This window comes from Ranitomeya imitator, chromosome 1 (genome assembly GCF_032444005.1).
Source record: "Ranitomeya imitator isolate aRanImi1 chromosome 1, aRanImi1.pri, whole genome shotgun sequence".
NCBI lineage: Eukaryota > Metazoa > Chordata > Amphibia > Anura > Dendrobatidae > Ranitomeya > Ranitomeya imitator.
Genome location: NC_091282.1, coordinates 938246832 through 938260327, shown reverse-complemented (window position 1 = coordinate 938260327; position 13496 = coordinate 938246832). Strand labels below are relative to the sequence as shown.

At 41.3% G+C, this 13496-nt stretch overlaps 1 protein-coding gene across 1 annotated transcript in view; it reads right to left on the bottom strand.

Moving 5' to 3' along the window:
- Nucleotides 1–13496, bottom strand: part of LOC138651335 (complement C3-like) — a 68286-nt gene that overhangs the window by 10700 nt on the left and 44090 nt on the right. Inside the window, exon 15 of the mRNA XM_069741480.1 lies at nucleotides 3025–3108. Coding sequence (XP_069597581.1) covers nucleotides 3025–3108 — 84 coding nt within the window. The remainder of the gene's footprint in view (nucleotides 1–3024; nucleotides 3109–13496) is intronic.

The window sequence follows — 13496 nt, the reverse complement described above, 5'->3', positions numbered from 1 at the left end:
TGTGTTAATCACTGAACTAATATTTAGTTATATAATTCTTATATTGGATAACTGCATGACATCTGTGTGGCGTGGAGTCAACTAACATCTAGCACATGCAAACAGATATTCTAGCCGAAGCTGACTGGACTACATTCCACTGTTCTTTTGCATTCTTAGGATCTGTATGAAAATCAGCATTTTTGATGTCACTCCACAAATTCTCAGTTGGATTGAGGTCTGGGGATTGGGCTGGCCACTTCATAACAACAATCTTATTGGTCTGGATCCAGGACGTTGCTAACTTGCCAGTGTGTTTGGGCTCGTAGTCCTGCTGAAACATCAATTTCAAGGGCATTTCTTCTTGATCATAAGGCAACATGACCTTTTCCAGTATTTTGATATATTCAAACCGGTCCATGGTGCCTGACATGCAATAAATTGGCCTAGCTCCATAATATGAGAAACCTCCCCAAACTACTATGCTTGCACCTCCATGTTTTTCAGTCTTCACAGTGTACTGTGGCTTAAATTCAGTGTTCATGGGTTGTCTCACAAACTGCTGCCTTTAGACCCAATAAGAACAATCTTGCTCTCATCTGTCCATAGAATATTGCACCACTTCTCTTTAGGCCAGTTAATGTGTTCTTTGGCAAACTGTAACCTTTTCAACACATCTTTTTTTCAGCAATGGTACTTTATGAGCGTTTCCTGCAAATAGTTTGGCTTAACTTAGGCATTTTCTGATGGTTTCAAGACTCACAGGTAACTGAAGATCTTCTTTGATCTCCCTGGAGCTGATCACTGGATGCTTCTTTGCCATTCTATTCTATGATCTATGCGGAGGGTAGTATTTTTAATGCCACGTGATTTGGGTTTTGTTTGCTATTTTAAAGCATTGGAAATCTTTAGTTGAGCAGCCAATTATTTTTTGCACTTCTTTATACGTTTTCCCATCTCCAATTACCTTGATCAAAGTTCTTTCTCTTTCGATACAGTGTCTGGAACAACCCATTTTACTTAAGCAAGGGCTAAAACCAGGAGGTAAAACATTTGCTGCCCTCCATCTTTAAATAAGGGCCATAATAGACACTTGTTTCTTCACAGAAAGAATGACCTCACTAATTGAACTACACATTGCTATTAGAACACCTTTCATTAAATGAGTCCATTACACCAATGTGGTTGCATGCTTGTCATGACTGTTGATTGTGTTGGTTGCCCATTACTTGCCTACACTTAGTCATTCATTTTTTTTCTCCACGTTGTATGATCTTTCATGCCAACAACAGAAAATAAAAGCACATTAGTAATGTTAAACGTCAATTATTTTGCACATAACTATACACTCCACAATTAATCAGGAAAGATTGTTCCTAGGAAAGCAGTGTAAATAGGCTGCCAGTCACCTGATATACTAGCAAAACATTTGTTCATTGGGTGAAATTATTTTTAAGCTTTCTGAAATTATTACTGTTCTCGGCAGCACATCGTCCTGTGGATGCAATTTGTGCTGCCGAGAACAGTGAAAGTCTAGGCAGAGAACAATCGATAATCGATCAGTCTGCCTGTCTAAGCAACCCATTGAATGGCCGTAGATGGCAAATATTGGCCTTCGGCTATCGTTTAATGCTGCTGGTCAACTGGTGTAAACCCAGCTCAAAACTCCATTAGTCAGGTGTTGTACAATTTCAAATGTCTTTTAGTCTTTTATTGAGCTTCTTTTTATTTTTCTGTCAATACAACTTTTTGAGGGCTTAGTTTTGGGTTGATCAGTTGATGTTTGCATTGGTATCAATTTGGGACTCATTGATTTTTTTTTTGTCTTTTATATTTATTGCTTTTTATTCCATTTTTGGGGAGATGGATGAATTAAAAAGTTATTTCAAGCTTGAAGTTCTTTCCTGTTGTTCACTGTATGGGTCAAAGAACATGAAATTTACATAGATTGAATTGTTCCAAATGTGTTACCACTCATGTGCAGCCTTTAGTGATGGGTGAACGTGCTCGGATAGCGTTTTATCCGACCGTGCTTGGATGTTATTCGAGCATCTGGGCATGCGCATATATTATGTTCGGGTCTCCGTGACTGCATGATTTGTGGCTGTTAGCCTGAACATATGCACGGATTGCCTGTTTGCTAGTAAACCCCCACATGTGCTTAGGCTCACAGCCGCAAATCATGCAGTCACGGCAACCCGAACATAATATACAAGCACGCCCAGATGCTCGAATAACACCCAAGCACGGTCGGATAAAACGCTATTCGCGCACGTTCACCCATCACTAGCAGCCGCCGCCTTCTACTTTTTTTTTTTAAATATTTTCTATATTTTTTCATACATTTTATTAAACTTTGTTACCTTTTTATTTTAGTCTCCAATAGGGACTTCAACTTAAATGATCTTGATAAAATACACTCTAATTCTTCTCCATTGCATTGTATTATGCCTGTCAATATAGATGTGACAGGCATTCTGACATTCAACCAGGCTGAGCCGCTGGCGAAATTAAACTAAGGACTAAGATTGTACCACATGTGGGACACTATTAGGCAGCCAGATGCCGTGAAAACAAATCCCACCATGCAATTGTGTTGAAGAGGGGCGATAGGCTGGAACACTAAGGGGTTACCAGAGTGAGTGAAAAATCTGGTGAGACTATTTTTTCTGGGTGTTGGGGTAAGCTGATTCTATAGAGCAAGCTCAATGACAAAGTGCTCAGCTCTGGCAAAATCCGACCTCTTTTGCTGGTACATAGAGTACCATGAAAGCATCGATTTACCTAATTTGCTCATAAATTTACCAAAAGAAAATTAGAAACATGGTGATATAGGCAAAACGCAAATCAGGGAAAAATTTACACCGCCTCAAGCCAGGAGGCTGACACTTATTGCATGCAGGTAATAATTTTTTATCAGCCATAATATAAGATGTGCCTGTGTATTACGCAGCATAGATAAAGTTCTTTGATCACGATAGTAAATTCTGCCCACTGAACGGGAAACTTGAGAACTAACTGCATCTGTGATTTTTTTTTTCTTACCTTCTTTGATTACATCCAAAATGGTGAAATTGTGAAAGGCAAAGTTGGCTTGCGTCCTTGAGTCAGTCAGTTGAACCTTTACAACTAAACAATATAAAAAATATTTAAAGGATTTTTACATAAATATTTGTATTTCTTCTTAAAGGTAACTTTTTCAGTAGAATCCCAATACATTTTTAAAGCACAATTTAGTGTATGAAGCACCTACATACGACTGTACATAGCAGACTGCAGAATAAATTAAGGCTGCTGTCACACTATCAGTATTTGGTCAGTATTTTACATCAGTATTTGTAAGCCAAAACCAGGAGTGGAACAATTAGAGGAAAAGTATAATAGAAACATGTGCACCACTTCTGTATTTATCACCCACTCCTGGTTTTGGCTTAGGGTACCGTCACACTATACGATTTACCTACGATCACGACCAGCGATATGACCTGGCCGTGATCGTAGGTAAATCGTAGTGTGGTCGCTGGGGAGCTGTCACACAGACCGCTCTCCAGCGACCAAGATGCCGAGGTCCCTGGGTAACCAGGGTAAACATCGGGTAACTAAGCGCAGGGCCACGCTTAGTTACCCGATGTTTACCCTGGTTACAAGCGTTAAACTAAAAAAAAACAAACAGCACATACTTACATTCTGGTGTCCGTCAGGTCCCTTGCAGTCTCTGCTTCCCGCACTGTGACTGCCGGCCGTAAAGTGAAAGTGAAAGCACAGCCGCTGTGCTCTGCTTTCACTTTACGGCCGGCAGTCACAGTGCGGGAAGCAGACTGCAAGGGACCTGACGGACACCAGAATGTAAGTATGTGCTGTTTTTTTTTTTTTAGTTTAACGCTTGTAACCAGGGTAAACATCGGGTAACTAAGCGCGGTCCTGCGCTTAGTTACCCGATGTTTACCCTGGTTACAAGCGAACGCATCGCTGGATCGCATCGCTAGATCGCTAGATCGGTGTCACACACACCGATCTAGCGATGACAGCGGGAGATCCAGCGATGAAAGAAAGTTCTAAACGATCTGCTACGACGTACGATTCTCAGCAGGATCCCTGATCGCTGCTGCGTGTCAGACACAGCGATATCGAAACGATATCGCTGGAACGTCACGAATCGTACCGTCGTAGCGATCGAAATGTTATAGTGTGACGGTACCCTTACAAATACGGATGTAAAATACTGACCACATACTGATAGTGTGACGGCAGCCTCATAGTGAAATCTGTCAGTGACCTTGTTCTGGCAACAGGGTTCCTAACTCTTTTCTTTATTCCTTTGCTATGTTAATAAAGTAGTTTAGAAAAAAGATTACGTTTGACATGTTAACTATATAAGTTGTTACAATTGCAGTGGGGCAAAATAGTTATATATTTCCGGTAACATTTTTTGATGGGTAAAACTTAACTTTTTTTTTTCAATTAAACTTTATTTTTTGATTGAATTGTTTCGATCAAAGCATATTCATGTGCGGAATGGCCCAGTCACAGTCCAGACCTAAATCCCATTGAGAGTCTGTGACAAGACTCCATCCAATCTCACTGAGCTAGAGCCAGTTTGGAAAGATAAATGGCCAAAAATGTTCCTCCTTTAGACGTGTAAAACTGATAGAGACATACCCCTAAAAGACTGGCAGCAGTAATTGAAGCAAAATATAGTATAGCCCTAGAAAGTATTGACTGGGGGGCTGAATACAAATCTGTCACAATTTTCAGATTTATATTTGTAAAATATTTAGGAAACCTTGCATAATTTCCTTTACACTTCCAAAATACGTGCTACTTTGTGTTGGTATATCACATAGCATCCCAATAAACACATTTCAGTTTGTGATTGAAACATGAAATATGTGAAAAAATTAATGGGGTACAAATACTTTTTCAAGGCACTGTATATAATATGTGTACAGCACAGAGTATAAAATTGAATTTTCATTGCATTTCCTATCGGGAAGGAAGTACAGTAGCTTGAGCTGCAAATTGCCTCTTCTGAGAAAAAGAGGACTTAAACTCTATAGCGCCACCTGTTGGAAGTAGCGATCCTACAAGTCACAATCAACCCTGTCATTTGGAGCAGAGGGTATGAACTCAGGAGCATTTATTACTAAGGCTTCTTGACTCTGCTATAACTCTCTCATCTAGAGATTGCTCACACTTGCGTTTAAAAAATATCCCTCATGTTGATCCTGAGAAGTTGGATGAGTGATTTTTATCACCTAACATCCATATGACATGCATTTGCAATCCATATGCAATATGTTTAACATCATCTTTTACATACTGTAATACTCTATGTAATTTAAAGCTAGTTTATAAACCTAATAAAGCAATCTTATAAAAAGATATAGATAAAAATATTAGATATATAATAGACAGATATTCTGTAGATATAGAATGCCACAAGCCCTATACACATCATAAACTTTCACCCATTAGTGCCTTTCATGTGGCACTAAAGCATTTTTAGCCTAATTTTACCTATTAAATGAATAATATATAAAAAATAATTTGGAGTCCCTTCTATTTATGATAACCTGTGTAGGTAAAGCAGACAGCTGTGGGTTTATATTATCAAGCCTGGAAGGTCACTGGGTATTAGGTCCTTCACTGCCTAAAAATGCAAGCTCGAAACTGCCCCAGAAGTGGCGCATCACATGAGATGTGCCAATTCTGACACCTTGCCCGGCTCTTCCCGATTGCCCTGTTGTGTTGGAAATCGAGATAATGGTAGTTGGGGTTGATGACAGCTGCCATCAACTCCTGGGCAGCGTGACTCAGCGGCTCTTATAAGTAGGGCAGTAACTGATGTCACTGCTGTTTAGAGCCACTGGGTCTCGTGGAACGGGGCAGGAGTCGGGAACTCTGGTGATATCAGTACCCAGCGCCTGTGAATAACAGTAACGTAACTTACTGCTATTCACAATTGCTGGGGCCGGATTCTGGTATCCCCATGGTCTACGTCGAACCCGCGTGGGAACAGTTTTATCTAATAAACTGGTGAATGGGGGACTGTCTCTTGTTTTTATTTCTGCCTTCTTATGTACTTCAGGTATCCTTTTCAGGACTATTTTGGATTTGTTGGATTACTTCAGACCTGCATGGGATTTTTTTTCAATAAATTGGTGAACAAGGGATAGTGTGGGGGAGTCTTTTTCTCAAATAAAGTGTTTTTTTCTGTGTGCTTTTATTTTTTTGTTACAGGGTTAGGGTTACAACCCCAGGGGTTGATGGAAGCTGTGATTTTTGACAACTCACAGCTGTCATCAACCCCAAATACCATTTACCCTGATTGCCAACACACCAGGCCAAATCTTGTGCTAAGAATCTCATGTGTTTTTTCATATATTTCACAAGCCATTATGCTATTCCCATTTCATGTATCGCACATTTCCTTGCTCTAGCACAGATTAATTTTGAGTGCAGCCATTAATCTATTTGCTATATGACTTTTTTGGTTATGCACCAGTTCAGATTAGATTGCTGTTCGGTCAGTTTTTCTATATTTACTATGTACTATTTTTTCTGACTTGAACGCCCCGCCCTTCACCATGCTGTGATTTTAACTACATCCTAACACAGTTGGTTCTGAGCTTCCTATATAAGCAGGCTTTACCACGTTATTAGCCATAGGTAAGTGTTCACACTAGGCAGTCAGCTCAGGTACCCATCCGTTCTGAGATTACCTTGACGATTGGTGGATGGCTCACAACTTTTGGCCAAATCTTGTGCTAAGAATCTCATGTGTTTTTTCATATATTTCACAAGCCATTATGCTATTCCCATTTCATGTATCGCACATTTCCTTGCTCTAGCACAGATTAATTTTGAGTGCAGCCATTAATCTATTTGCAACACACCAGGGCAATCGGTAAAAGCTGGGCACATGTCATGTGAAGCACCAATTCTGTGGTGTCTACGGGCTTGTTTTTTAGGCTGGGAAGGGCCCAATAATCAGGGAACTTCCCAACCTGATAATTTCAGCTCATAGCTGTCTGTTTTACCTTGGATGGTTATCAAAAATAGAAGAAACCCACGTCATTTTTTTTTTAAATTATTTATTTACGTAATAGGTTAAATAGGGATAAACAACCATTATTGCCACATGATAGGCATTAATGGGTTGAAGTTTATTATATGTAGGGAACTTATGACATTAAATAGCTACAGGACATCTATTCTATCTATCTAATCTATTCTGATGGTTTGGGCTGTGAATTTACTGTATGTTGGGTTTCCTTTAAGATATGTGTATAAAAATCGGGCAGCAAACATATGCTCCGAGTGCCATCTGATTTATTTATTTTTTTTCCTCGCAACCATAGACTTGCAAATCTTGCTCGATATACACAGCCACTCACAACACATTGACTTTTTTGAACAGCATTGATTCTTTTAATAACATTGGTCAGAGTGCAATGTGATGTTTTCTTGTATTGCACTCCTTTGTATTATACGCCAATGGGAGCGAGCTCCAACCTGCACCTTTCTGGGTCATTCAGCTTGCATGGTCATCACACCTGGTATGTTTACACTATTCTCCTGTCAGTTGCTGTCAGCAGCTTTTGGTCCATAACTGCTGACAGGCATCACTTCCCATTTTTTCATTTTCGGTGTTTCCTCCCCTCATTCCTAGAATCATAACTTTTTTTCTTTTTTAGTCCACACAACCGTTTGAGGACTTGTTTTTTTGTGGGACGATTTGCACTTACTGGAATTACCCCATTTATTTATTCATGTTATGTAGTGGAAAGCGGAAAAAAATTCCAAGTGCACTGAAATTGCAGAAAAAGTGCTTTTCCACAATTGTTTTTTTTTTGGGGGGAGAGGGTATTTACTATGTTCACTATAATGTAAAACTGACAGTATGCTTCTCCAGGTCAGTACAATTATGCAGATAATAAACATGTATAGTTTGTTTTTTTATTCAAGTGGTGAAAAAAATTGTACATGTGTTTAAAAAAAAAAAAATGGTTGGTGTCAAAATTTTCTAAGACCCGTAATGTTTTTATTTTTTGGGATCTGAGGCTCTGTGAGCTTATTATTTGCTCAATCAAAACATTGTATTTTACTGCAATGCTGTGGCAACTAAAAATATCGTAATTCTGGAGTTTCAATTTTTTGCTAGTTACATCGTTTACCAATCGGATTAGTCTATTTTATTTTGATAAAATGGACTCCACTCGCGGCTGTTAAAGGCACATGACAGCTGACAGTCATCATACAGTGTGGAAAATAAGTATTTGATACAATGACCTATTTCCACCTACAAATAATGGACAGGTCGGTAAGTTTAATCGTAGCTATACTTCAACTGTGAGAGAGAATCTAAAAATAAAAATTAGAAAATCATATTGTATGATTTTTTTACATAATGAAATTGCATTTTATTGCATGAAATAAGTTTTTGATCACCTGCCAAACAGCAAGAATTCTGGCTCACAGACCTGTTTAAGTTGTTCTTTAACCCCTTCATGACCCAGCCTATTTTGACCTTAAAGACCTTGCCGTTTTTTGCAATTCTGACCAGTGTCCCTTTATGAGGTAATAACTCAGGAACGCTTCAACGGATCCTAGCGGTTCTGTTTTTTCGTGACATATTGGGCTTCATGTTAGTGGTAAACTTAGGTCAATAAATTCTGCGTTTATTTGTGAGAAAAACGGAAATTTGGCGAAAATTTTGAAAATTTCGCAATTTTCACATTTTGAATTTTTATTCTGTTAAACTAGAGAGTTATGTGACACAAAATAGTTAATAAATAACATTTCCCACATGTATACTTTACATCAGCACAATTTTGGAAACAAAATTTTTTTTTGCTAGGAAGTTATAAGGGTTAAAATTTGACCAGCGATTTCTCATTTTTACAACGAAATTTACAAAACCATTTTTTTAGGGACCACCTCACATTTGAAGTCAGTTTGAGGGGTCTATATGGCTGAAAATACCCAAAAGTGACACCATTCTAAAAACTGAACTCCTCAAGGTACTCAAAACCACATTCAAGAAGTTTATTAACCCTTCAGGTACTTCACAGCAGCAGAAGAAACATGGAAGGAAAAACATTTCACTTTTTAGTCACAAAAATTATCTTTTAGCAACAATTTTTGTATTTTCCCAATGGTAAAAGGAGAAACTGAACCACGAAAGTTGTTGTCCAATTTGTCCTGAGTACGCTGATACCTCATATGTGGGGGTAAACCACTGTTTGGGCGCACGGCAGGGCTTGGAAGGGAAGGAGCGCCATTTGATTTTTTGAATAAAAAATTGGCTCCACTCTTTAGCGGACACCATGTCACGTTTGGAGAGCCCCCGTGTGCCTAAAAATTGGAGCTCCCCCACAAGTGACCCCATTTTGGAAACTAGACGCCCCAAGGAACTTATATAGATGCATAGTGAGCACTTTGAACCCCCAGGTGCTTCACAAATTGATCCGTAAAAATGAAAAAGTACTTTTTTTTCACAAAAAAATTCTTTTCACCTCAATTTTTTCATTTTCACAAGGGCAATAGGATAAAATGGATCATAACATTTGTTGGGCAATTTCTCCCGAGTACGCCGATACCTCATATGTGGGGGTAAACCACTGTTTGGGCACATGGCAGGGCTCGGAAGGGAAGGCGTGCCATTTGACTTTTTGAATGGAAAATTAGCTCCAATTGTTAGCGGACACCATGTCGCGTTTGGAGAGCCCCTGTGTGCCTAAACATTGGAGATCCCCCAGAAATGACCCCATTTTGGAAACTAGACCCCCAAAGGAACTAATCTAGATGTGTGGTGAGGACTTTGAACCCCCAAGTGCTTCACAGAAGTTTATAACGCAGAGCCATGAAAAAAAAATTATTTTCTCAAAAATGAACTTTTAGCCTGCAATTTTTATTTTCCCAAGGGTAACAGGAGAAATTTGAACCCAAACGTTGTTGTCCAGTTTCTCCTGAGTACGCTGATACCCCATATGTGGGGGTAAACCACTGTTTGGGCACATGCCGGGGCTCGGAAGTGAAGTAGTGACGTTTTGAAATGCAGACTTTGATGGAATGCTCTGTGGGCGTCACGTTGCGTTTGCAGAGCCCCTGATGTGGCTTAACAGTAGAAACCCCCCACAAGTGACCCCATTTTGGAAACTAGACCCCGAAAGGAACTTATCTAGATGTGTGGTGAGCACTTTGAACCCCCAAGTGCTTCACAGAAGTTTATAATGCAGAGCCGTGAAAATAATAAATACGTTTTCTTTCCTCAAAAATAATTATTTAGCCCAGAGTTTTTTAATTTTCCCAAGGGTAACAGGAGAAATTTGACCCCAATATTTGTTGTCCAGTTTGTCCTGAGTACGCTGATACCCCATATGTGGGGGTAAACCACTGTTTAGGCGCACGGCAGGGCTCGGAAGGGAAGGCACGCCATTTGGCTTTTTAAATGGAAAATTAGCTCCAATCATTAGCGGACACCATGTCACGTTTGGAGAGCCCCTGTGTGCCTAAACATTGGAGATCCCCCAGAAATGACCCCATTTTGGAAACTAGACCCCCAAAGGAACTAATCTAGATGTGTGGTGAGGACTTTGAACCCCCAAGTGCTTCACAGAAGTTTATAACGCAGAGCCATGAAAAAAAAATTATTTTCTCAAAAATGATCTTTTAGCCTGCAATTTTTATTTTCCCAAGGGTAACAGGAGAAATTTGACCCCAAACGTTGTTGTCCAGTTTCTCCTGAGTACGGTGATACCCCATATGTGGGGGTAAACTACTGTTTGGGCACATGCCGGGGCTCGGAATTGAAGTAGTGACGTTTTGAAATGCAGACTTTGATGGAATGCTCTGCGGGCGTCACGTTGCATTTGCAGAGCCCCTGATGTGGCTAAACAGTAGAAACCCCCCACAAGTGACCCCATTTTGGAAACTAGACCCCGAAAGGAACTTATCTAGATGTGTGGTGAGCACTTTGAACCCCCAAGTGCTTCACAGAAGTTTATAATGCAGAGCCGTGAAAATAATAAATATGTTTTCTTTCCTCAAAAATAATTATTTAGCCCAGAATTTTTTAATTTTCCCAAGGGTAACAGGAGAAATTTGACCCCAATATTTGTTTTCCAGTTTCTCCTGAGTACGGTGATACCCCATATGTGGGGGTAAACTACTGTTTGGGCACATGCCGGGGCTCAGAATTGAAGTAGTGACGTTTTGAAATGCAGACTTTGATGGAATGCTCTGCGGGCGTCACGTTGCGTTTGCAGAGCCCCTGATGTGGCTAAACAGTAGAAACCCCCCACAAGTGACCCCATTTTAGAAACTAGACCCCGAAAGGAACTTATCTAGATGTGTGGTGAGCACTTTGAACCCCCAAGTGCTTCATAGAAGTTTATAATGCAGAACCGTGAAAATAATAAATACGTTTTCTTTCCTCAAAAATAATTATTTAGCCCAGAATTTTTTTATTTTCCCAAGGGTTACAGGAGAAATTTGACCCCAAAAGTTGTTGTCCAGTTTCTCCTGAGTACGCTGATACCCCATGTGTGGAGGTAAACCACTGTTTGGGCACACGTCGGGGCTCAGAAGGGAAGTAGTGACTTTTGAAATGCAGAATTTGATGGAATGGTCTGCGGGCGTCACGTTGCGTTTGCAGAGCCCCTGGTGTTCCTAAACAGTAGAAACCCCCCACAAGTGACCCCATTTTAGAAACTAGACCCCCCAAGGAACTTATCTAGATATGTGGTGAGCACTTTGAATCCCCAAGTGCTTCACAGACGTTTACAACGCAGAGCCGTGAAAATAAAAAATCATTTTTCTTTCCTCAAAAATGATGTTTTAGCAAGCATTATTTTATTTTCACAAGGGTAACAGGATAAATTGGACCCCAGTAATTGTTGCGCAGTTTATCCTGAGTATGCTGGTACCCCATATGTGGGGGTAAACCACTGTTTGGGCACACGTCGGGGCTCGGAATTGAGGGAGCACCATTTGACTTTTTGAATACGAGATTGGCTGGAATCAATGGTGGCGCCATGTTGCGTTTGGAGACCCCTGATGTGCCTAAACAATGGTAACCCCTCAATTCTACGTCCAACACTAACCCCCCCACACCCCTAACCCTAATCCCAACTGTAGCCATAACCCTAATCACAACCCTAATTCCAACCCTAAACCTAAGGCTATGTGCCCACGTTGCGGATTCGTGTGAGATTTTTCAGCATCATTTTTGAAAAATCCGCGGGTAAAAGGCACTGCGTTTTACTGGCGGATTTTCCACGGATTTCCAGTGTTTCTTGTGCGGATTTCACCTGCGGATTCCTATTGAGGAACAGGTGTAAAACGCTGCGGAATCCGCGCAAAGAATTGACATGCTGCGGAAAATACAACGCAGCGTTTCAGCGCGGTATTTTCCGCACCATGGGCACAGCGGATTTGGTTTTCCATAGGTATACTTGGTACTGTAAACCTGATGGAACACTGCTGCGAATCCGCAGCGGCCAATCCGCAGTGTGGGCACATAGCCTAATTCTAAAGGTATGTGCACACGCTGCGGAAAACACTGCGGATCCGCAGCAGTTTCCCATGAGTTTACAGTTCAATGTAAACCTATGGGAAACAAAAATCGCTGTACACATGCTGCGGAAAAACTGCACGGAAACGCAGCGGTTTACATTCCGCAGCATGTCACTTCTTTGTGCGGATTCCGCAGCGGTTTTACAACTGCTCCAATAGAAAATCGCAGTTGTAAAACTGCAGTGAAATGCGCAGAAAAAACGCGGTAAATCCGCCATAAATCCGCAGCGGTTTAGCACTGCAGATTTATCAAATCCGCAGCGGAAAAATCCGCAGAGGACCAGAATACATGTGCACATACCGAAACCCTAACTCTAGCCCTAACCCTACCCCTAACCCTAACCCTACCCCTAACCCTACCCCTAACCCTACCCCTAACCCTACCCCTAACCCTACCCCTAACCCTAGCCCTAACCCTAACCCTAACCCTAACCCTATTCTAACATTAGTGGGAAAAAAAAAATTTCTTTATTTTTTTATTGTCCCTACCTATGGGGGTGACAAAGGGGGGGGGGGTCATTTATTATTTTTTTATTTTGATCACTGAGATAGATTATATCTCAGTGATCAAAATGCACTTTGGAACGAATCTGCCGACCATTTTGGAAGATGGCGGCGCCCGGGGAGAAGACGGACGGACCCCGGCAGGATCGGTAAGTATGATGGGGTGGGGGGGAGCACGGGGGGGGGGGATCGGAGCATGGGGGGGTGAATTGGAGCGCGGGAGGGGTGGAACGGAGCACGGGGAGGGTGGAACGGAGCACGGGGGGTGGAACGGAGCACGGGGGGTGGAACGGAGCACGGGGGGGTGGATCGGAGTGCAGGGGGGGTGATTGGAGCACGGGGGGGTGATTGGAGCACGGGGGTGAGCGGACAAGAGCATGGGGGGCAGCGGAGCACAGGACGGAGGGGAGCGGGGCAGTGTACCGGGCAGATCG